The sequence below is a fragment of the Mesoplodon bidens genome (genome assembly GCF_964165515.1).
Source record: "Mesoplodon bidens genome assembly, chromosome: 11".
NCBI lineage: Eukaryota > Metazoa > Chordata > Mammalia > Artiodactyla > Ziphiidae > Mesoplodon > Mesoplodon bidens.
In genome coordinates this window covers 6,147,678-6,172,519 of record NC_138167.1, presented here as the reverse complement: position 1 = coordinate 6,172,519, position 24,842 = coordinate 6,147,678, and the positions used below count along the sequence as shown (strand labels likewise).

Genomic DNA, 24,842 nt, shown 5'->3' with positions numbered 1-24,842 from the left:
TGGGAGACTGGGATTGACATACACACACTACTTTATATAAAATAAATAACTAATAAGGACCTACTGTATAGCACAGGGAACTCTACTGAATACTCTGTAATGATCTATATGGGAAAAGAATCTATAAAAGAGTGGATACATGCATATGTATAACTGATTCACTTTGCTGTACAGCAGAAACTAACACAACATTGTAAATCAACTACACCCCAATAACAATTAAAAAAAAAAAGAAAATGTTTATTAGTCCAAAGAAGTCCTTTTGTGCTCTATTGGCATTTTCTTGAGAATCCGTGTGTGTGTGTGTGTGTGTGTGTGTGTGTTTTCTGGAGTTCTCTTCTGATTCTCTTATCAGTTGGCCATGGTTGAGTTCTGCTCCAATACTCTCCTCCTCCCTCCTGCCCGTGTAAATGAAAGCAGGACCGACAAAGGTGCAGCCCCACAAGCACCAGAAAGCAGTTTGTCAGCTGTCAGTGGCCTCTGCAATGTCACTGGTGGTCAAGGCAATCACTGCTCCATCATACTCAGTGTGGTGCCCTGCCACTGTTGCTCTCTCTCACGCTGCTCTCCTGTGATTCCTGGCACCGGGGTCCCTCACAAATCACTTATAAGCTCTGTAGCCAAGCTGCAGTCCCCAAAGCCACAGCCTCAGAGAGCTCCTTCCCACACCACGTGACCGCTGACACGTGAGCCCTGGGCCCCGAGGAGCCTCTGTGCAGGACGGCTGCCCCACCCCCGCAGATCTCCCTCTCCAGGAGCTGTGTTCTCCCTTCCGTGGTACCAAAAGTAGTTAAAGAAGGTCTTTGGCTCGTCCCATGGCTTTGTTCTGAAGAAGGGTGTACCCTGTGTGTCTGTCCTTTAGCAGAGCCCTCCAGAAAAGTACCCGTCCTATAGTTTTGTCTCAGGGCACTTTCTTTTGGAGGAGGAAGGCACGGTGACAAAGGATTTCAGTCCATCTTCTGCAAATAGGGAAGAAGCAAAACATTATTTCCACATGCGAATCAGCTCTTTGGGCATTTCTGGATTCTCTGCCCACATTTCTAGTATATACAGTAAGTCCCCTACATATGAACTTTCAAGGTGCAAACTTTCAAAGATGCGAACTGCGTTCACATGTCCAATCACGTAAGTTAGTTCACGTGTCTGGTGTACATTGTCACGTGTGTGCATCCTCCACAAGTGGTTGTGCTTTTGTGTACTTTACCGTACAGTACTGTATATAGTAGTACAGTATCTTTATTTCAAGCCCAGGATGTCCAGAAGCAAGAGGTTAGCTAGAATTGAATCCAGGAAGGAACGAGAACCTGTGCCATCAACGTCAGGCGTGAGTGAAATTGCAGCTTGCCCTCCGTCTCCTGTTGCTGACGATCCTTCAACTCTACCATCTCCCACCTCCTCTCCCTCCTCCAGTCAGTAACTCTTCTTGCCTGTTCACTCGATGCCAGCCCCTGTATGCCAGCTGTTGTGCTGTACTACTGTACTTTTCAAGGTACTGTACCGTAAGATTAAAAATGTTTATTTTTTGTGTTTTTTATGTATTGTTTGTGTGAAAACTATTAAAACCTATTACAGTACAGTACTATAGAGCCGACTGTGTTAGCTGGGTACCTAGGCTAACTTTGTTGGATTTAACGAACAAATTGGACTTACGAACATGCTCTCAGAATGGAACTCGTTCATATGTAGGGGACTTACAGTATTTGGTTCATTCAACAGGCATTGATTGAACTTTCATCTGTTGTGCAAACTGTGAGAAGTCAGAGGGAAGAGACAGCGTGTCATGTCTAAGGAAGTATATCAGTTTCATCATGAGGAGTTGGGGGTAAATGAAATGAGAAAAAACCAAGAAGTTATCACAGTAATTCACGAGAGGATGAGCCCCTAAACAGAAGTAATAGCAAAAGTACAAAAAACAGAAGACACTTGTGGGCTTTATTGAGGGGGTAGACCCTGAAGAACTGGGTGACTAAGGAGAGTTACAGGAAAATAAGGAGGAGGAATCCAGATCCACTCACAGTTTTCTCCTAATAAGTCTCCAGGAGTGTACAAAATGAGGAGCCACGTTGGGGATGAAATTCCTGTTTTGAATTTGTTGAATTTAGGGTAGCAGGGAAACATCCAAGCAGAGGAGAAAGAAGATAAGTGTGCAATGTATCCAAAGCTGGGGCAGAGATCTAGGCTGGTCTGTTATCACCATTTAAATGGTAGTTACAGCCACAGGTGTGGATCAGGTCGTCAAAGAACCTGCAAAGCAAGGAAAGGCCAAGAACAGAGCCCTGAGGAACATCAGCACTTCAGGAGCAGGTAGACAAAGAGATGCTTAAAGGAGACTGAGAAGCAGCAGCTTAGGAGAGAAAAAAATCACAGAAGCAGGGGAGAGGATTTAGAGGAGAGAGTGGGGGACTTCCCTGGTGGCGCAGTGGTTGAGAATCTGCCTGCTAATGCAGGCGACACGGGTTCGAGCCCTGGTCTGGGAGGATCCCACATGCCGCGGAGCAACTAGGCCCGTGAGCCACAACTGCTGAGCCTGCGCGTCTGGAGCCTGTGCTCCACAACAAGAGAGGCCGCGATAGTGAGAGGCCCGCACACCGCGATGAAGAGTGGCCCCCGCTTGCCACAACTAGAGAAAGCCCTCGCACAGAAACGAAGACCCAACACAGCCAAAATAAATGAATTAATTAATAAACTCCTATCCCCAACATCTTCTTAAAAAATAATAATAATAAAGAAAAATAAAGAAATGAGCTATCAAGCCATGAAAAGACATGGAGAAACCTTAAATGCACATTACTAAGTGAAACAGGTAATCTGAAAAGGCTACACACTGTATGATTCCAACTATATGACGTTCTGCAAAAGGCAAAACTATGGAGAGAGTAAAAAGATCACTGATTGGTTCAGGGAAGAGGGAATAGACAAAGCAGAGGATTTTTAAAGCAATTAAAATATATTATAATAATGGATACATATCATTATACATTTATACAAACCCATAGAATGTGTAACGCCAAATGTGAACCCTAATGTAAAGTACGGACTTCGGGAGACTCTCATGTGTCAATGTAGGTTCATCCTTGGCAAACGATGTACCACTTTGGTTAGTGATGTTGATAATGGGGGAGGCCACGCATGTCTGGAGGCAGAAGGTAAATATACAGGCAATCTCTGTACTTCCCTCCCAATTTTGTTGCAAACCTAAAACTGCTCTAAAATCTTTTCAATTTAAATTTTTTTAAATAATCATTTTTTAAATATTTTTTTAAAAAAGAAAATAAGTATAGAGGAGCCTCAAGGAGACAATGCCCATGAAGCACTTCTTGGAGAAGATGATGCCCCGGGATGCTTACGTGCTGGTTGGCTTGACGGTATCATGGAGATGGTCCATCAGCAACCAGAGTTTGGGGGCACTAGGATGTCCTTATCCAACTAATTGCCCTCATTCACAAAGCAGCCTTTTAATTATTTCACCTCCTATCAGTTTACCTAGAGAGGGAGAATGCTCTGGCCATACTCAAGTAAGCACTCAGACCATCTGCCAGTTACATTTCTTCCTATAAACAGAAAAACCTGAATTAAAAGTTGCTTGTTTCGGGCTTCCCTGGTGGCGCAGTGGTTGAGAGTCCGCCTGCCGATGCAGAGGACACGGGTTCATGCCCTGGTCCGGGAGGATCCCACATGCCACGGAGCAGCTGGGCCTGTGAGCCATGGCTGCTGAGCCTGCGCGTCCGGAGCCTGTGCTCCGCAATGGGAGAGGCCACAACAGTGAGAGAGGCCCGCGTACCGAAAAAAAAAAAAAGTTGCTTGTTGCTTTTTTGTCAGAAGACCTACAACTCAGAAAAAAAAAAAAAAGTCATTCTTTATAGATTCATACCTTTCAGGAACAAACAACTGCCTCAATAGATCCTGTACGCCTGGTAATCAGTGTATTTTACAGCCTTACACGCTCTTCATTTCCATTCTCTCTTTAGGCAAACATATCCAGTCTCGTGGCTTTAAACTCCATCTATATAAACAAGACTCTCAAGTTTATATACCAAGCCCTGACTTCTCCCCTGAGATTTATGTATCCAATTCATCTACTTGATATCTATACTTACAGAGATCTCTACGTCTGATCTAATGTGTCCGGTATAGAACTCTGTATTTTCCTTCCCAAACCTGCTCCGTCCAGTTTCCCCTTTCTCGGTTGAGGGCAACACCATTCTTGCAGTTGTTCAGGCCAAAAGCCTAGAAGTCAGCCTTCATTTCCTTCCCTCACCCTCTACATCCAATCCGGCAGCAAGTTCTAACAGTTGTACCTACAAAATCTGTCCGGCTTCCTCCACCTCTGTGCTACCATCCCTGTCCTCACTCCATCTCCAACTTCGACCAAGCACTACCGTCTCTCTCCTGGCTTGCTTACTGCAGGATCTTCCTAACTGGTCCGCCCACTACAGCTCCAATCACTCCAGTCCCCACACTCGCAGGACCCATTCTTTACACTGCAGCCAGAGTGATCTTTGAAAACTAAATCACACCATGTCACTTTTCTACTTACAACTCTCTAGTGATTTCCTGTGGAACTTAGAATAAAATTGAAACTCTCCACCATAATCAGAACGAGTCCAGTGGTAAAGAATCCGCCTTCCAATGCAGTGGATGCAGGTTCGATCCCTGGTTGGGGAACTAAGATCCCACATGTCGCCGGGCAACTAAGCCCGCGTGCCACAACTACCGAGAGAGCCCGCATGCGGCAAACTACAGAGCCCATGCGTTCCGGAGCCCACGTGCCACAACTAGAGAGAGAAAACCCGCACGCCACAACTAGAGAGAAGCCTGCACGCCACAACGAAAGATCCCACATGCCTCAACGAAGACTCCACGTGCTGCAACTAAGACCCAACGTGGCCAAAAAAATAAAGAAAATTTAAAAAGAACAGAGCCCAGCTGCCAGGCTGCCGTGCTCCTGACCGCCTCCACCCTGTCTCCTGCTGTTCCTTCTCTCCCTACGCTCCGGCCCCCGTCCCGGTGGACTGCACAGGGCTCTTCTAAGCTTGGATCAGAGCGTTTGCTTTCCCCCCTGGGACCCGGACCAGGCTCCCACCACAACAGCCCAGCCCCATGCCCCGCTGGCCCCTCCCACTCAGACCAGCTCACGACAAAGGCCTTTCCTGACCACACTAACTGAAGGTGCTTATTTACTTATTTGTTCCGTTGCTCCTTCAACTAGTACATCAGCCGTGAGAGCAGGGACCTCGTCTGCCTTGTGAACTGCATCCCTGGTACTGGACAGCACCTGGCACGTGATAGGGGCTCAGTAAATACTGGCTGAATTTGATGTGGATTCAAGAGGCGCTTGGACCTGACCATGCAAGGAAAGCATCCTCTTGGACACCTTCACGCCACCAAACACAGACAAAGCAGATCAACCTGGAGATTTTGCTTAAACCAGAGGTTAGCTCAACTCCTAAGCCATTTACCCAGCCAGACTTTTTTCCTTCTTTTATCTCCACTCCAGAAACTGCTGCATCAGCCTGCCCAGCCCACTCCCAGGCCCGTGGGCCCTGCACCACTGGCCTTCAGAGCCCCAGGTGGTGGCAACAGATGCCCTCCTCCCCGTGATGTTTTCTTTTTTCTTTTCTTTTCTATGCAAGTATTACACACAGAGAAAATTTGTAAATTACAGAGAAGTATGACAAAGAAGAGGGAAAATCGCTCATAATCCTGATACATTTAACATACTGGGAATTTCCTTCTTCTCTTTTCAAGGCACTTTCTTCTTGAGATAAAAACTGTAAAAAGTTTGCTAAACTTTCCTTCTCATTATATTGTTAGCATTTATTGTCATTGGAAATTGTTCCATAAACATAATTAAATAGCTTAATAATATTTCACTGTCTGGATAATTACTGAACCAGTTCTCCTTTAGACATTTTAAATTCTAACTTGGATATGGACATTTATCTCCAAACATAAATATTCTTTTTTTTTTTTTTTTTTTTGCGGTACGCGGGCCTCTCACTGTCGTGGCCTCTCCCGTTGCGGAGCACAGGCTCCGGACGCGCAGGCTCAGCGGCCATGGCTCACGGGCCCAGCCGCTCCGCGGCATGCGGGATCCTCCCGGACCGGGGCACGAACCCGTGTCCCCTGCATCGGCAGGCGGACTCCCAACCACTGCGCCACCAGGGAAGCCCCTGTAAATATTCCTACTTTTAAAATTTTCCCCAGGGCAGAGACCCATCTTGATGTGTCTCGAGAGCTCCTGATAAAACCAGGCGGAGCCAGCACTGAAAGGCTGGCATCTCAACGCCCTAAGCACTGAAGAAACTACAAAAGTCCTCCCGTGTAATAATTCGTAATAAAAAATAGCAAACAGTCACATCACACCCCATATCTTCCTGTATAGAAGTAACACAGATGTAAAAACTGCATGATTGTCCAACATCCGTCTCCTGCTACACCATCAGTCCCACGAACACAGGGACCTTGACCACCTTATTCATGTGCCTCGCATACAGTAGGCGCTGAGTAATTACTTGGTAGACAGATGGGTAATCGATGTACCAATGAGAATTTGAAAGATAAATCGAGAAAAACTGTTGAACACCAACCTCCAAACAGCAACTCCCCTCCCACCATCCCAACTGCACATCCAGCAGCAGGACTCAAAGCCATGTCTGTTCCATTTATTCCTCATACAAATATTTTACAGTTTTATTTTTTAAATCATTTACACATATTCATACAAAGAAAAATAAACTTTAGGATGGAACCTTGGGGCCACGGCAGTCTTAAAAAAAAATATCTCTGACCATTAACTACTGAAGACAAGGCAAGAGGCTTCACGGCCACTTCAGTCATTTCTGGGCTTGGTGCATCTCCCCAGCAGAATCCAAGCTGCTCACTCACTTTCCCTCAGCCTTCACCTTGTGGAGGTGATATGGGGGAAGGGGGTTTTTCGACCCTCCCCCCTACAAACATTTCAAGGACAGCAAAGGCTCAAGGTAACACTGAGCCCTCTCTTTGTCAGGAACTTGGCAACACTGCAATTTCTGAACCAACTTTCCAGAAGAGCTAGCTCAATGCCTACTCGCAGGTCTTTCTAAGAGGAGGGGGATGGCTGCACTCAGGACATTCCTCGTCCCACCTGCTGTCCTCCCTCCACAGGCCCCCAGGCCAGAGCCCCTGACCTGAGCCCATGTGGTCCCTTCGAGGCTCATTCCACAATGAGGCTTCCTCTCCCCACACCCAAACACTCTGTAGCAACGTAACCCTGGCAGCCCCTGAGGACCCCTACGGTAATGATGCCCTTGACTGCGTGCAGCGTTATCCAGGGACTCTGAGCTACAGCCAGGGGAGGTCCAAGAACGACAGAACTACGAGCACCCCAACAACCCAGCTCTGCGGAGCCAAACCAACATTTAAATCACACAGGCCAACCCCTGACACGTCCCACCCTAGACACAGTCATCAGAGGTGCTTGATAGAACCTGCCACACACCACTGCGCGAGGAGGCTGTACTATTATCAAGTCCCGGTAAAAGGAGAAAGGTGGGGGGTAGGACAGACGCTACAGATGTGGTAGACCCAATCAGAAATGGCCGCAGATGACAACCTGTATCTTTGGGTCCTTCCCAAAAAGCAGCACCAAGAAAGGGCGTGATGAGCAGAGAGATCTGGAGCTGCACGGACCGCCCTTGAATTATCAAGGGACTCCGACAACACAGCTCATTTTCCTACAATTATGCAGGAACTAGAACCCAGACTACCCACCCCTACACCGAGGCAGCTCCTGAGAGGCAGTACTGCTTGTGGCCATCAGCCCACCCCCTTGGTAGGCCCATTTGGGGAGAGGGGATCACATCCAGAGCAGGCACTGCTCCGGGCAAACACTCGCAGGGCAGCCCATTCCACTGTCACTGGGGCAGGCCGAACATCGCTAGGAGGGTGGACAGATCCCGGGCGTCAGCCGCCCCGTAGGCGTTGCTCTGGCCTAACATGGACAAGGCTAAGCGCAGGGTGCTCCAGATGTTCTCCGACATGGCACCCCCTTCGCCCCGAGGGCCCCGGCTTTTCCTCTGCATGTTCAGGGCCTCCAAAAAGTGTTCCACAGCCTCACTGCAAGGGAGAAGAATGAGAGCTGGTGAGCAGAACGCCAGTGGAAGGAGGTAGGTCAGCTGGCATGCGGAGAAAGCAAGCTGGAGCTCGTAGTCAAATAAGAGGATCAGAGAATGAGGAGCCAGGGCCAAAGGCAGGGAGAAGGAGTTCATTCATTCATTCATTCATTCACTCATTCCTCAGTAGGTACTCTCACCGGTGGGCCCCAAGGTTGATGCAACTGATGCCCAGGTTGTAGCGGGACCGTATATAGCCAGGCTGGAGCTCGAGGGCCCGACGGTATGCAGCTACTGCTTCTTCACTCTGGTTTCCATTGGCCAGGGTGGCCCCTAGCTTATTCCACAGCAAATAGTCCTAGGATAGGGATGGACAAGGGTTAGAAACATGAGCCAGGCTCAGATCAAACTCTGCCCGATCTCCCCCTGGCTCCCCACTCTGTTTCTCTCATGTATGTTACGGTTCCATTCCTGTCTCCACAGGTCACTGTGTGGCCACGACGTAACCACTCACCCCCCGCAGACTCCCCTAAGTCCAGATGACCCTAGACTCCCGCTCTTCCTTTCCCAATTCTCCCAAGGCACCCAGTACATGGAACAATGGAATGAAATATCCCATGACTCCAAAGGTCCCAACAAACGATTCCTCCATAAGGTACAGAGTCCTGTCCTATCTCCCTTCCTCCCCTGAGGCTCACATTGGGACGAACGCTGAGGGCGGCTGTGAAACAGTCCACTGCCTTGTCATACTCCCCACTCAGGTTGAAGAGGACTCCCAAGCCACACTGCACATCAGGGTCAATGGATGTAGGGTCCAGGCGCACAGCTGCCAGGAAGAGCTCTTTCACTTCGAGAAACAGGGAGCTGGACAAGGAAGAAAACAAAATGCGGAAAAGCAGGTGGGTGGATACGTCTATATTCCTACCCCCCCCCAAATAACCCTCTCACTAACCCATCATACCCCCGAGATGCACCCATCTATCCTTCCAATCCTGAGTCTTCCATCCCACTCTCAGACCCTGAGCCTCCATCTATCCAAAATTCCACAAGCCAGGTCCTCCTTCTACTCGGGCTGCCACTCGTCATCCCAGGAGGTCCCCACACTCACTCGGACAACAGGGAGCCCAGGATGCGCTTGCTGGGGCCCAGGCCCGCCCTGCTGGCCCCTTCTTCCCCGGCTGCCACCAGGTGGGCATAGGCCGGTGTGTAGCGCAGCCAGTCTCGCAGGGTCTCACAGGCCTGCCGCTGCAGGGACTCGTTGGTGAAGCTTACAGCCAGCGCCATCAGTGCCGTCCGGTTGTCTGGCTTTAGCTCTAGGCACCTGTTTGGACAGAGGCGGACAGAGCTGGTCTCTGCAGCTGACACTGCACCTATCAGCAGCCTGGGAGCCGAGCCAAGCTTCAGAACGCAGAGTTACCTGCCAACGCCCTCAGTTGAGGTGTAGAGGAATCCTCTACGGGTGGGTTATTAATAAAGTTACATTCCTGAGAAAGGGAACATTTCAGCAGCCAAGGAACCAGCCAGGGTCCCACAAATAAAACCAAAAGCTGAGGAATGAATGGAGCCAGTTATCTGCAGACTCACCCCAAAGCTTAGAGTTTCATCGTGAGAAAACACTCGTGTTAGTAGCCAGAAAGAAGAGTAGGATCTGTCATTCTGAAGGTTATTTGTAGAGCCCTGGGACCACCTTGCCCCCCCTACCCTTTCAGTGTACTCACTTCCGCAGCGCGCTGATGGCTGAGAGTTCTTGCTCATTCTCTGCCTGGGTGGTCCCCAGGTACTGCCAAGCCTAGAGAGAAGTTGCCAGATTTCATCACCCCGGTATCCACCTTCCCACCAGTGCTTCGTCTGCTCGCGCCACCCGCCATCTCACTCTCAGAACCCGACCCCAGGCTGTCGCCCAGGCCCTAATCCATCGGCACAACCCTTAGGGCCCTCCGTCAAAACTGGAGAGAGCGTCTCTCATCTGAAGTCAGAAGAACAAGCTGCTCACTTCCATGTGCTTGGGGTCTTGCTGCACAGCCGCCTCGAAGAGCAGGACGGCGTTCGGCAGGTCCCCCTCCTCGAGTCGCCGCAGCCCTTCCTCAAAAGGCTGGGGGTGGTCACGCAGGGGGTTCTCCTCCTCAAAGTGGTACCCCTACAAGGAAGGGAAGCCAAGTGAGACCCCGTCTCGGAGGGAGCTATCACAGAGCGGCAGGAATGGGAGCTGACAACCAAGACTGAGGTGGAAAAGAAGCTGAAGGCCTCCAGAAAGGTATCCGGATAAATGCTGGCAAATTCTCCGTGGCATAAAGGAGATCACCTACGACCACAGCAAAGAAGTTCCATGTCATGCCCACAGCAGCTGGAAAGCCAGGCAAATTCTGCTCCACGCTGGGATTAAGCTCATTTTAGGAAGTTTTTACCAGCTGGTGTTTCCACATCCTTGATCTCTCATTACTGGACAGAGCACATTTCTTAACAGGATTTGCTTACAGTAATGAGATAAGTTCTCTTTAGCTATTCAAGGAGCATTTCTTGTTATCCTGCAATAGTGTGATAATCTATAAAGGAGACGCAATTTGGAGTCAGAGGCCCTGCTATTCAAATGCAACTCTTACCCAGCTCACAGAGTCCTGTGCGCACTCACTGGACAGCACGTGTTCAAGCACTTTGAAAATTTTAATTTATTCCCCAATTTCATTCTTACAAGTTATTAATATTAATCTGTATCTGATAGTAAATGAAAGCTAGATTCCAAAATCCTGAGGGCAGAAAACGCTTCAGAAAGACCGGTCCTCTTCTAGCTGAGGCTTTCTCGTTTGAGGGAAGTTACGATGCTCTGTGCAGAGTTCTGCCCCCAGGTCTTCCACGTAGGCAGAGAGGTGTTAAGATAAAAGGGGTCCCTAGTAAGCGTGTGACTTGGGACAAGGGAATAAAATGCTCCTTTTTGGAGAGTAGTGGTTACCATCACAAAACAATACCCCAGAATGAAAACAAGATGCTAAATACAGGGCAGGGCCCTTTCTAAATGTAGTTAAGGACAAATCAGAATGAAACTGTACGAAATAAAGACATGAGTGAGGCCCTTCTCCACTATCATTGTGAAACTGCTCAAGGACCAGAAACGCTTAAATCTTGGCAGCAAAGTTCTAAACCATTATAAGTAATCTGCAAATTATTTGTAACAAATAAAAATTAAATAACTACAATGGAGACTTAAGAAGCGAGACATACAGGAGATGGATTTGGGATACATGTATAAAAAGTATATTCACGTTGAGAATAGGTAATGTTCCTGGGGCACCTCCGTGCAACAGGAAAACTCAGAAGACAGAAAAGGACCCTAGAACAAGGATCAGCAAGGGGCAGAGGATAAATATTTTGTCACAACTACTCATCTCCACCAGAGCAGTGAGAAAGGAGCCACAGATGATATGTAAACAAGCACGGCTGTGTTCCAATAAAACTCTATTTATGGACACTGAAGTTTGAGTTTTATCAATATATAATTTTCACATTTCACAAATTGTTACTTTTCATTTTTTTTAAACCATTTAAAAATGTTAAAACCATTCTCAGCTCACAGGCCATTAAAAAAAAAAAAAGGTGGAAGGGTAGATTTCCCATGGGCCACAGTTTGCCAGCCCCACCTAGACTATTAGAGTTCCACAAGATGAAGCCTTCTGCATTCACCCTCGACTACTGCCCATCCTCAATCCATGTTTTAAGCCACCCCGTAGGAAACAGATCATTGTCACCTATAACACAATTTCCTAATGAAAGTAATTCCTGCCTCTCAGAGCTACTGAGAGCATCAAATGAGAATATCTGCCACAGCCTTACCGAAAAGCTTAAAATACTGTGCGTGAATAGGTATTATCCTCAGGAGACAACGCAACAAATCAGTTCCATCATGCTGCAACCGCAGGGTTCTCTAAGTATGCTCTTGTCTGTGTTATCTATCCTCCTTGAGATTTTATCAATTGCTGATCAGAGAGGAATTTTTCAAAAGTAGAATATTTGTTGTATAGATGGGAAAAAAAAAGAAAAAAACAGAGTCCTCTGGAGGAACCTTTAACAACCCACAGGATGCAGGATAAGCTTGGGATCACTGTTGCATCTTAAAAAGTCTAATCCAAGCCATTCATTAGGTCTGATCCATCGTCTGGTCTGCTCAAAATTTCATAGGATCAAACTGCAAAAATAGGATCACTACTAAGTAGAGTGTGTCCCATCACAGAAATTTCTCCTTCACGCTAACAGTATACAGTATCATATCTGCTCCAGCTGTAGGTGTAGCCTTGAAAATTTAAGGATCATGAATAAAAAATACCCATGAATTTACCTGATAGAGTCAGATCAACATTTGAAAAAAAAAAAAAAAACAAGTACTACTGACATATAATTTATTAACAGTTTAACAAAAGGCAGACAAAATCTGGAACATTAATGCAAATGTTTCTAATCCTAATTTTGCAATATCCCAAGGTATCAATGATATCAAAATAGGGTTCAAAGATCTAAAAACATAATTATGTTTTTAAGTTTTGAATTAAAGAATTTATTCCAACTATCATGTCATAAATACAGAAGTAAAAAATGCTAAGAGGAGGTGCTGCTCATATGATATTAGAGCTATGTCTATATCAAAACCAGGGAATTTTTTTTTTGGCTGTGTTGCATCTTCATTGCTGTGCACGGGCTTTCTCTATTTGTAGTGAGCGGGGCTACTCTTCATTGCAGTGCACGGGCTTCTCATTGCGGTGGCTTCTCTTTTCGCGGAGCACGGGCTCCAGGTGCATGGGCTTCAGTAGTTGTGGCACGTGGGCCCTAGAGCATGCAGGCTTCAGTAGTTGTGGCACACAGGTCAGTAGTTATGGCTCACAGGCTCTAGAGTGCAGGCTCAGTAGTTGTGGTGCACGGGCATAGCTGCTCCGTGGCACGTGGGGTCTTCCCGGACCAGGGATCGAACCCGTGTCCCCTGCATTGGCAGGCACAGTCTTAACCACTGTGCCACCAGGGAAGTCCCAGGAAATTTCTGTCTAAACTTTATACCTTGCCATTTATAAGTCGACAGGGCCTGTGCAACTTATCAAGTGTCTATTACAAGTTAATAAAAGTATTATCTCCAGGTATTTCCTTCAGTTCTTCCTCATCACAAGTCTACAGAAGAAACTCTTACTATGGAAAACCCGGAGGACGGCGTCCCAAAAGGTAAGCTCCCTTTTCTATTATATCACAGAACAACTCTCAGAAAGTCAGGCTGGGATAATAAACAAAATCATCTTTTTCCTAGTACTAAGATTTTCATTGGCTTTTAAATACTAGCCTTTTCTAAGTTACCTTGAACTCTGTTCTTCTCTGTCTTCGCAAGATCTACCTCCAGAATCCTGGCCCTCTAGTTCTAGCCCCAGCCAGGTCTGAGCTGAGAAAAAGACACCACTGATCACCTCCCCAGTTCCTGTTTTGCCTTTTTCAAAACCAAGCAATTCTCTCCCTCCCCAATCGCGCTTCAACTCACAGCTCAATTATCACCCACATGTCCGAATGCCCCACAACCCACAAGCAGATTTTTTTCACAGTGATGCCCCGATGTAACATATGCTTCTAAGGCAACAGTATATACTACATGCAAAATTCAATCATTCTTCACCACCAACTTCTGGGAAATCTTCCTAGCATTTGAATTATTTAATATAATTCTTTGAAAATACCCTAAACTGGGGGCAAGTGGTTAGTACCTACAGGAAGAGATCAGAATTTAAAATAAACTTGTGAGTTAAAAGAGTAAATAGATACTAAGGTGGAGGGCAGAGAGATAGCCTACCACCCACCACTCTCTACCAAAGGAGCTGTCAATCTTCTTAAAATGTTTTCAACCAACCTCCAAAGCAGGGCTCCTTCCTCTGCGCTCCTATTGCATCGTGTGCAAACCTCTACTCTAGGTATTCTGTCGCTTATTGTTGTTATTTGACAAGGGTGGTCTATTATCACTAACTTTTACGTCCCAAGAATAAAGCGTACTCTCAATAACTGGAGGAGAGCAGGGGCAAGGGAATAATTCAGGCTGCCTTTCACGGAAAGGGGCTCAAGAAAATAATTACTTAAAAGTGGGTACCCTTCAGATGCAGGATTAAAGGAGAGACAATAAAACAAGGAAATCCGGCAGTCTGAAAAACTAGTTCTTACCTTATCGTAGGAAGCAGACGTGAGGTCGTCATAGTCAGAAAGCCAGGGGTGGGCCTCGGCATCCCGTTTGGCCATCTCCTCCAACTCCGCCTGCAACTTGTCCCAGAAATCGACCTCAGACTGTAAGGAAGGCAAGGCAGATAGAAACAGAAGATTCATCATGAGCACCCCGCCCCACCCTTAGTTCCACTAAGATGGAGTCCCTATGGCAGCAGTTGTTTAATTTCCATGTGTTTCAGATCACCTGAAGAGTTCTTCTTCATGCAGGTTCCTACATCCTACCCCCAGATTCTGACTCAGTAGTCTGTGATGCCCAGGAATTTGCACTTCTGATGGGCAACCACCCCGTCCCAAGCACTCCTGACAAAGAGCATCCAAGAACACTATGAAGTACAATGTTCACCCATCTCTGATGTTAAGACACCCACTCTCTCCAAAGAAGTGTTTTCTCTTGACTGGTTGCACCTGTACTAGCTGCTCTCTCACCTCTATAGCTGACTTGGCTCGTTCAAACTCCATATCAAAGGCAGATGTGTTTACCGGCCTTGTGAACTGGTCAACCCAGGCCTCTGAGGTACCCTGTGACAAAGAAGGACGGTCATACCACCACCACCAACTTTCTACCCACTAAATATCAACTAAATACCCATTAGACACCACCAGCCTGGGCACTTCTGAGAAGAACATTCTCAGAATCTCTTTCCCACCCACTCAGGACCTGGATGCTACCAAACAAGCTGGCAATAAGATCCCTTCCCCATCTGGGACCACTGAACACTGAACCCACGGCCGGGGGCACCAGCCGGCTCTGAGGTAGGACTGGGAGGTCACAGTGTCCTACCTGCTGCTGAATAAACTCTGCTGCCCACTGCTCTGCCTGAGCTCGGCCCGACCCTGCGCCGGACTCCAGGGACACCTGCCCCTCGCCAATCTGCCGCACGAATTTCAGGAACTGGGGCACAGAGACACACACAGGCCACTTGGGAGAGGACTTCCGGGTGTGCCCTCTCAACCACGCCCAGAGAAGCCTGCGCTTACCCCTCCCCCTGACCATCTCTAGCTACAGACAAGATAGGCTAAAGACCCTGGAAAAAGCAGAGAGCAAAAAGAAAGGGATTTCTGGCTCGAGAGATCTGAGAAGGCACAGAAGAGACAAAGGGTCAGTAGGCAAGGAAAGGAGGGCAAGGATACTGGAAGAGGAGGCAGGGTTGGAAGTCTCTGCTCTCTGTCCAGACAGGAAGGAGTGGACCTCGGAGCTCATCTCTTTCGCCTTAAACTAAACTGGGGTAAGAGAAGCAGGACTCCTGACTTCTCAGACCAGCTCTGCTGGGCAAAGCAGCAGCGGGACGTGGCTCACCTCAGAGTTAGCCAACTTTGGGTCATCCACCTTGGCCACAAAGTCGCTGGCCGCGTGCTGCAGGTCCTCCTCAGGCTGGTACTCATCATACCTGGGACAGGTGAGGACTCGCTCATTTTACACACATTTTTTAGTCTGCCACATCCTTCCCCACTCCCAGCCCATGGCAACTACACTTCTCATCGGGGAACAGAGAGGGTGACACTCCTGCTCTCTCTGGTTGAGGACCTACTAATTTCAATTTACATTAAAGAAGGACATTTGGGCCGGAGTGGCAAAGCACTAGCTACGTGCTTTTACCTCTCTCTGTCCCAAACGCGGCTTTCCAGAGAGAAGGAATAGACAGTTGCAGGCTCCAAATTAAAAGGGACACAGGGTGCATAAGATCAAGTTACACACTTTTGGTAGGACACTTAGGATTCTCGACTCGATGATGTTTGAGACATAAATGAATCGGGGTAATAATACAAGCGGAAACCTTAGAGCAGAAAATGAAGGGACTGCAACTGGGTTTAAGAATGTGGATAGAGCAGCTTGGTGGAGGGGAGCAGGAAACCTGTCCAGCGCTCCTTTCACAGGGGGCCACCCAGAGAGAAGTGGCTGGACTCACCAGCGAGCAGTGGCAGCTGTCTCCTCGGGTTCTCCCAGCCACAGCTTCTCCTCTGACTGCTCCAGATATTCCTCAGCCCAGCGGACCGGGGACACAGACAAAGGGTCTGCAAGGAGCAGAGAGGTGGGGAAATCAGCGAGGGATCAGGAAAGGGAGAATATTAACTCAGAGACCACCGGTCAAAAGAAAATACTACTAAATTTTCAACATCCAACCTGCTCCCAAGGGGCCTAGGGCAGGAGTTTACTGAACTGGGGACAGGAGACCAAATAAGGAGGCTCAGGAGAGAAGTAGGGACCAAACCCTTTTGTTTGAAGTGCAAGAGCCCTCACTAAGAAATAGCGGGCACTGGGCCTCCGCCTTCCTCACAGGTACTGCAGGGACCCGGCAGGGAACCAGGGGAGAACACAGGAGCTCCCATTCTTCAACCAAACCTTGGTCTGTCCTCCATCTACAGAGTTCACACCCTCCCAACAAAAGGAGCCTCATAATTGGGAGACTGGGATCCACATATACACACTATTGATACTATGTGTAAAATAGATAACTAATGAGAACCTACTGTACTGCACAGGGAACTCTACTCAGTGCTCTGTGGTGACCTAAATGGGAAGGAAATCCAAAAAAGAGGGGGTATACGTATATGTACTGCTGATTCACTTTGCTGTACAGTAGAAACTAACACAACATTGTAAAGCAACTCGACTCCAATAAAAATTAAAAAAAAAAAAAAAAAAAAGGAACCTCATAGTTCATCCTAATATACCTACCAAGAGAATCTGAGAAGCAGAATGCTGGGCTAGAACTAAAGATACATGGGTCCGCTCTTCCCACTGGGTTTTTTTTCATTTTTTGAGATGTAACATACAAACATGAAGGTACGTAAAGTGTACCAAACTTAGGTGTGCTGCTTCATTAATTTCTACCCGTGAACACACTCAAGCCACCACCACCCGGATCACGACATGGACCGTCTACAGTTCCCTCACAGGCTCCCGCAGGCCCGCACCCCCCGGGATAAACATTATTCTGAATTCTGTCACTTCTGCCTGCTTTTGAGAGCTATGTTTTTAAGTCTAATTCCAGAAATCATCTTAGCAACTCTCATGAAAAAGGGCACTGCTGCAACATCAGAATAAACATATCAAATGAGGGTGCTGAACTTTCCGCAACCTCCAGGACTTCGCTCTTTACTATTCTGGGGCCAGGAAAACAAAAAAGTAACGACACAGATTAGTTAAAGGATTTAAAGGGGCCCTGAAGAGTGAGTGCCCGGAGAGAAGGGTGGGCCGGCGTGTTCCTTCCTTCTACTCTGCACCCATATCCTTACAAATGGTCATCCTGTCTCTGTCCCTAATTTGAAGATCTGCTACTGCTTTTAACACCAAGAAGGCAGGTTTACCGCCTCGGGATTCATATGCAACAGAACTTTCTATTCCATTTAACTGAGACCCTGCCTGAATAATTTCAACAAACTAATCTCAACATCTGAGAAAATAATGTCAAAATCTGAAAAAGAAAGAAAAAAAAAGATCAAGACTCACAGGTTTCACCTAAGCATAAATAATAAGTGATTTATTACTAATAAAATAAAAGATACGTTGACAATTTTTTTGATCACAGACTTGGTCTCTTAATTTCGAGAACTCCTAACATTTATATCAAGATTTCCCTCACTAGCTTTTACAAGCAACATTTGTCTTTCCTTTGCCCCAGCTAGACTGTTAGCTCAAGTCTGGAGACCTAATAAGGAAATGCTTAATACTCCGTCCCGTTCTGCTGAAAAACACCCAGTCCCCCCTCCTCACTCTCCGGTCACTCCCTCTCAACTAGAGTGTTTCACAAAAGCATATTCTGGCCAAAAGTACTCCACAAATTGCAGAGAACACCATTTCTGTGAAATGCTCCTCTAAAGGACAAGCAGCAACAGAAAAAGTACAAAGCACCTGGACTTTAAAACAGACGAGAGGTAGTTTAGAAAAAAGAATCCCAGAGATAAGTCATCCTCAAATAGCTGTAATTTGGTATTTAGCCATATTGGCCACAAGACTCAGGATTTTCTGGCATTGGGAACCTGCTCCAACAAAGAAGTCAAAATAAAATAACCAAAAGAATACTACCTGGCCTTCAAAATATTTTTTGAGAAATTCTTACAGAAAATCAGATTCATCAGGATACCTGTGAGATGGAAGCAACTAAGTCCTGCTGAGTGGGAGGGACTATCCTAAGTCACAGAGATCACAGAGTGACAACCAACAGCCTAGATACCAAACCTCTGATTCAGAGTGTTCACCTGGCCTAGGTTCTCACTGTGTGTTCATTTCATCTAGGCACATCTACCCCAAGCTCAACAGGCAAAAACTCAGAACTTCCCACCTTCACCCATGGAAGTTTCCACATCCACTAAGTAACATAGTGATCAAGAATGCAGGTTCTAGGGTCAGGCTACCTGCACTCACATCCCAACTCCACCACTTATTCACTGTGAGTCTCCAGACAAGTTATCAACCCTCTAAGTTTCCAATTCCTTATCTATGAAGTAGATATAATAATAGCTACCTCACAGGGATCCTTGTGAAGACCAGATGAGATAATGCCTATGCAAAGCACAGCGTAGCAAATATTAGCTATTGTTATCATTACTGTCTGCTCAAGGCAAATCCATACAAAAGTGGAAAACATCACAATGAGATTATTAGTCCTTGTATTCCATAGCCTCTTCCTCTGCCATCCAGGGGAGAGCTACTGCCAATCATCATCTGCTACTGCTGGCCAGTCCTCTTCCTATGCAAGTACAGGTTTATCTCTCATAGTTGTCATATGAACCTCACACACCATTTTAGCTGAGGCTGTCTAAACTCAAAACCCCTTAAAGATGCGTTTCTTCTCTAGAGCTGAGCAATCACAAGATGGACAATTATTTGGCGCAGAAGATTGGGGTGAGAGGGAGGAGTGGAATTCCATCAAGAAATATTTCAGACTAAAAAAATGAGCTTTATGTGGTAATGGAATAATTTTATATCTTGATTGCAGTAATGGTTATGCAAATTTATATATGTGATAAAACTATAAACATACAAATATAGGCATGTAAAACTGGTGAAATCTAATAAGATCTGTGGATTGTACCAGTGGCAATTTTCTGTTGATATTGTACGTAACTAACAAATGCAAAATGTCACCACCGGCGAAAACAGAGGGAAAGACACACAGAACCTCTCTGTACATTTTTTTGCGACTTCCAGTGAAACTATATTTCCAAATACAACATTCTAACAAGGAAAAAACTAAGCTTCAAGGTTCCTTTTAAACTAGATTCTGGAATCCTAACAATGGGGAGTTAAAAATAATAAAGATTTAAAGAATATAACCTTCTCTCAACTTGCAGTCTACTTATCCACAAAGAAATAGGTAACCTGTACCACTACTGTAATAATATCAGCCATAAATGTTATGAGGCTAGTATCCATGGGTTCCACATCCACAGATTCAACCAACTGTGGATGGAAAATATTCAGAGGGAGAGGGGCAGGGGAATTCCAGAAAGTTCCAAAAAGCAAAACTTTGTATTTGTCCCATGCTGGCGACTATTTACAAAGCATTTACATTGTATTAGATATTATAATAATCTAGAGATTTAAAGCATACGGGAGGGTAGGTTATATGCAAATACTATGCAATTTTATATTATTTTATATAAATTTTATATAAAGGACTTGAGCAATTTTATATATAAAATTGCAATTTTATATATAAAATTGCAATTTTATATAAAGGACTTGAGCATCCAGGATTTTGGTAACCACAGGGGTCCTGGAACCAATCCTCTGCAGATACCAAGGGATAACTGTACTAGAAAATCAATCCCCGTTAGCTCTTTCTCCCAGATCTCAATTCTCTCATTCAATAAATTCTGAAGGGCCACTACATACAAAGCAATATACTACTGCAATAGGACATTTATATGAAGGCAGATCCCACATAGCTCAATATCCCTTTCCAGCTTTCCATATCCCTGCCTCTGTGAAGCAGGCACAGTTCCAAAAATATGTACAAAACAGAGGAAGAGAGAGATCCCCCAAAGACAATTTAACAGGTAAGACAGGTCCAACATGTTTTTCTAAAGTAGTTTTTCATTTACAGGTTAAGGAAGATTTCAATGGCTCCAAGTATTCAACTAATTTTAACAAAAATCTCATCAATCTCAATGCTTATAGTAGTGATGAGTTTTTCCTGAATTATCAAAAATGACTGATGCCCATACATTATAACAGAAGTCTCTCTGCAATAAGAAACGGCACTTAAATCTAAGGTTTGTACAAAAAGCTGACTTTCAGTCTGGTGGCGGGTCTTTATTACAGCTCAGATTTTCCAGTTGGGGCAATTCCACACAGAAGATTCTCAATGATAGTGTAATGATTCGAAGTATGGAGCCTGGAGTCAGACAGACATGAGTTTGCATATAATCTCTGTTACTGAATGATTTCAGACAAAGTATTAACCCTTCCAAATCTCAGTTTCCTTGTCTATAAAATGGGGGAGGAATACCTACCTTGTATTTCTGTGAAGCTCAACTGGCTCTGAGAATATAAAGTGCATAGAAACCAAGAACACCCATTGTTCTTCCTTAAACTCCAACTTAAAGGAGGGAAAGGGAGTCATGATAAAAGAGACCAACAGTTTTTATTAAAGGTGAGTTTTAGTTGTTAAGATTTGGGGGGTTTTCTCTTGTGTGTGGAGGAAGCCCTGTCTTTAGGAGAATAAAAATGATTGGGGGCAGGGGGTACCAATTAGGTCCCATCAATCATGTCATGAAAATTCAGAAACTGTGATGATGTGAGCACCCTGTGAGGAAAGAATCTTTGCAACTTTCTCCCTTTATCTCTTTTGTGATTCTTGATTTCTTACACTGGAAACAGGCTAACAGTGCTCTCTTTGAGGGCAATCAGGAAGAGCAAAGAGGAAGAGAATGCCCTTGCCCAGGCCCATAATCAGAAAGGCTTGGGGGAGAAGAATCAGTCCCCCAGGATGCAGTGAGCACAGACAACTCAAAGAGGGAAAATTAGGCTGGGACCCTGAAGAGCTTAAGTTGCAGGCCTAGCAGTATGCATAATGGGTAAGCCCAGACTCTGGAATCATTCAAACGCAGAGTCAAATCCCATCTCCACCACTTACAAAGCAGTGACTCCTTGGGCAAATTATTTAACCTCTCAGCCTCAGTTTTCTTATCTATATACTAGGAATAATAACTACCTCAAGGGTTCTCGGGGGGATTAAACGGACAATGCATTTAAAGCACTAAAACAAAGCCTAGAACATGGTTAAGTAAACATTAGCTCTTGTTATTAATTTTTATTATTATCATCAAGACCATACACTTCAGGCCTTTGAACTCCACAATTCCACTTTCCAAGGCTCTAACCCTGTTCAAGATGACTTAATGCCAGAATCCCAAGGGATGTGTTAAACATTTCTCTCTTCCTGGGGCAACACTGCCATCCATCCAATCTGCGGATCCTCTCCACCAAACTACAGTGCTAAAGTTCCAGATAACAAAGAAGAAAACCTAACTCCTCGTGTTCTCTCTCTCCTCAAAATCTCTTATCCAGTTCAAACTCACGCCTCTGTTTAATATAAGTTTCAATTCCCTGTTACCACCTAAGAGAAATCAGGTTCAGTGCCCTATAGGAAAGAGTCAAGAGTCCAGAAATGTCATAAGCAGCTGAAATCACTCTATATCCTAAAATGAATGAGGGTCACAGTGTAGAACTTTGCATCACAGGCACCACTGTAGATCTTCCCATAAGAAGCCTCCTCACCTGTAACTTCAGAGATGAACTCTTGGGACCAGTCAGTCTCATTGTAATCCTGAGTTACATCCACAGCATCTCCAGCTGCAAGGAACTCCTGGGCCCAGTTCTCCGACAAGGCCAAGTCTGCCACACCAGGGGCTTAAGAGAGAGACAGAGAGAGAACTAAGGAAAATACCTATCATTCTATCATGCCTAAGGAACCCTGAGTGCACATGAAAACACTCTGTTCCTTTTGTCTCCTTCTGCATCTCAGTTCCTCAATACCAGCAGTATCTAAATACGGAATCCCCTTGTCCCTACCTGCACAGAAAATGGTGACCCCCGCCCCCCCCCACCCAGAACCAGACTCTGGACCCACCTCTCTGGGGTGCCTGGCGGAAGTTTGACTGTTCAATCTCCTGCATCTCTGCCAGGAGGTCATCCATCTTGAAGGTCTGAGGGGCACGGGATACAAGTGGTGCATTCTGGTCCTGGAGGAATTCGGCCACCAACTGTCGGAAGAGAGATGGTGAAATGAACCCAGCAAGAGACAGGGGCCCAATGGATGAGGGATACTAACCTCAAACACAAGGAAAGGGAAACACAGAAACTATAGATTTGGAAACACTCGAAGAATACTTAAATCAAACACAAGCAGGAGAGCTGAGGCAAATCTCATTTGATCAGGGAAGTCCACAGACTGAAGTATGGATGAGCCAAGTTTAAAGTAAAAATACAATGGGCGAACGAAAAATGCAACAGAAAAGACTGGCATATTTACCTCATCTTCAGAGGCTACCCCCAAAGGCTTAGAGACCTAAGACAAAAGAAAGGGAGACAATATGGTACAGTGGTGAAGACCACAGCCACAAAACTCAGTTAACCCTGGGTTAAAATTCCAGCTCTTCTATTCAAAAGGCAAGTCACAAAACTTCTCAAAGCCTCAGTTTCCTCATCTATAAAATGGTTGCCTTCGTCTCTATAAAGACATTCAATGTTTAATATAGTAAACACCCATTGCGTGGCAACTGTTATCATTTCCAACACAACAGAGACAGCAGGTATCCCAAAGTGTGCATCTGGACCCTCCATCCCAGCTCACAGCTCGGGCTTTCCGCCTGAAGAACACTCACCGCCTCCGAGGCTGGGGCTGCTGGGGGCCAGGGGCCAGGCCTCAACCCCTCCTGACGAAAGGCCTTGTCCTGGGTGAAGTGCCCGGCCAGCTTCATGAGCGGGTTGGCACCCCCGCATTCCGCCTCCACCAGCTCCCGCATCGCCATGGTGACCGCCGGCTCTCTGATGGGCAGAGGTTTGGAACTGAGGTCCCGGAGCCAAACCCTTCCCCAACCCACAACTCAGCCTGGACCTGGGAGAGGCGGTTTTGGGCCGCTGGCCACTCTCCACCCCTGCGCCTTCTGCTGCGGCCCCCACCTCTGCCAGGAGTCGGAGGGCCGCTGCCCTCCTGCCGCCCCCCTCAAAGGCCACCGCTCTCCGCCTGGGCCTCTCCAGCGGCCTCCACGACGGCGGTCTCAGGCGGCGGGACAGGCGGCAGCCGCCCCCCACAAACGGACCTGAACCCCAGAGGAGCGGGAGGACAATTCCGCAACTGAGCTGTACGGGAGCATTGGCCGGGCAAGGGAGAGCGGACACGCCGCGGGACCGTTAAGCCCAGTCCCCTACACCCGCAGTCACCGGGCGAGCACTGGTGGGGGCCATTCCCTCTCCGTAAGTCACCTAAGCCCCTCCCCCTGCTCGGCCGGTCCCGGCCCACCCATCCGGCGCTCAGAGCACCCAGTCTCCCCGACCCGGGTCGCTGCTCAAGCTCCGCCCGCCGCGACCCGCGAGGACACCGCAAGGGCTGCTGAAAGACCAGGAAGGTGTCCTCGCGCCCCCTCGGGGCCCGGCACTCACCACCGCGCGCGAAGCCACACGACCCGCGGGGGTACCTGGTGCGGGCTGGAGCGGGAGGGGAGAAAAGGGGTTGGGGAGCCAGGGGCGGGGCTCGGGCTTAAAGGGGCCGTGACCGCCGCGCGACAGTCGCGGCCCTGCGGAAGCTGTTTGGGGGGGGCGGGGCCTTAAGTCTGCGACGCAGCGTGGCGGGAGGAGCCGTGGGTCTTAAAGGAGAAGTCTTGGAGCCTCGACTCTGCGAGCACTCGAAAGGATCACGGACGCTAGGACTTGTTTGATGGAAAGCTCAAAGAAGAATGGAGCTAGGAGGGGCTTCCTGGCCTTTGGGGGAAAGCCGAGCACGCAGATCCTGGGCTCAGATCATTCTGCCTCTTCCCGGGGGCGTATTGTGACCCAAGGGGATTCCCTCCCTTTCTGGGCCTCGGTTTTAGAGAAAGGCCCTAATGCGGGAGTGGTGGGGGTCAAATCCGGGGTCTTCCCCAGCCTTCTAGGCCTGCCCCCTCCCAAACTGCCCCTAGCAGGGCAGCGTCACAGTCTCCATGGTGACAGAGGCCTGCCCCCAATCCCTCTGCCACATCTGCGTAGTGGGGGAAATAGCACTGGATGACGACAAATTCCGGTGACTAAAGTAGGGTCCAACGCATCCTGAGACCTCAAGCCGATAACCTACTGGGAAGGTGCACCGTGAGTCACTCCTCTCCCCTCCTTCCTCCCTCACCGCTGGTCAAGGTCACCGTGGTGGCCTTATTCCCCCTGCCCCAGACAGGGAATGCACAAATATGATGCAAGAAGTGATCTTTAATCACGAAATAAGCCTCAGGCCCCACAGTCTGCCACAGAATTGGCTCTGGTGTCAAACCTCAAGGACACTGGGAAACAAACCCTGAAATCTCACCTGCCTCCAAGTCCAA

The 24,842-nt window shown here is 47.1% G+C and overlaps 1 protein-coding gene across 6 annotated transcripts; it reads right to left on the bottom strand.

Moving 5' to 3' along the window:
- Positions 1–6,650: 6,650 nt before the first annotated feature.
- PEX5 (peroxisomal biogenesis factor 5) lies at positions 6,651–24,073 on the bottom strand. Of its 6 annotated transcripts, none has more exons than XM_081249635.1 (16): positions 23,935–24,073; positions 23,157–23,319; positions 22,805–22,840; positions 22,403–22,535; positions 22,051–22,182; positions 16,232–16,337; positions 15,622–15,712; positions 15,106–15,216; positions 14,751–14,843; positions 14,265–14,384; positions 10,087–10,230; positions 9,812–9,882; positions 9,202–9,414; positions 8,792–8,957; positions 8,294–8,451; positions 6,651–8,097 (listed from the first exon to the last, which is right to left on the bottom strand). In XM_081249635.1, exons 2-16 carry the CDS (start codon positions 23,301–23,303, stop codon positions 7,896–7,898), a joined length of 1,923 nt encoding a protein of 640 aa, XP_081105761.1. In that variant the 5' UTR covers positions 23,304–23,319; positions 23,935–24,073; the 3' UTR covers positions 6,651–7,895. The 6 variants fall into 6 exon arrangements, with proteins under 6 accessions (XP_081105761.1, XP_081105766.1, XP_081105762.1 ...); XM_081249640.1 differs by lacking the exon at positions 23,935–24,073 and adding an exon at positions 23,595–23,769; XM_081249636.1 differs by lacking the exon at positions 23,935–24,073 and adding an exon at positions 23,455–23,588.
- Positions 24,074–24,842: the final 769 nt, after the last annotated feature.

What these genes read in the sequence shown, in the direction of transcription:
- PEX5 (XM_081249635.1), bottom strand. Translation starts at nt 23,303, where the DNA reads ATGGCGATGCGGGAGCTGGTGGAGGCGGAATGCGGGGGTGCCAACCCG. An exon ending in CCGCCAGGCACCCCAGAGAG is followed by an intron (nt 22,183 to 22,402) that starts GTGGGTCCAGAG and finishes CTCTCTCTTAAG; the next exon opens with CCCCTGGTGTGGCAGACTTG. An exon ending in ACAGCTGCCACTGCTCGCTG is followed by an intron (nt 15,713 to 16,231) that starts GTGAGTCCAGCC and finishes CACCTGTCCCAG; the next exon opens with GTATGATGAGTACCAGCCTG.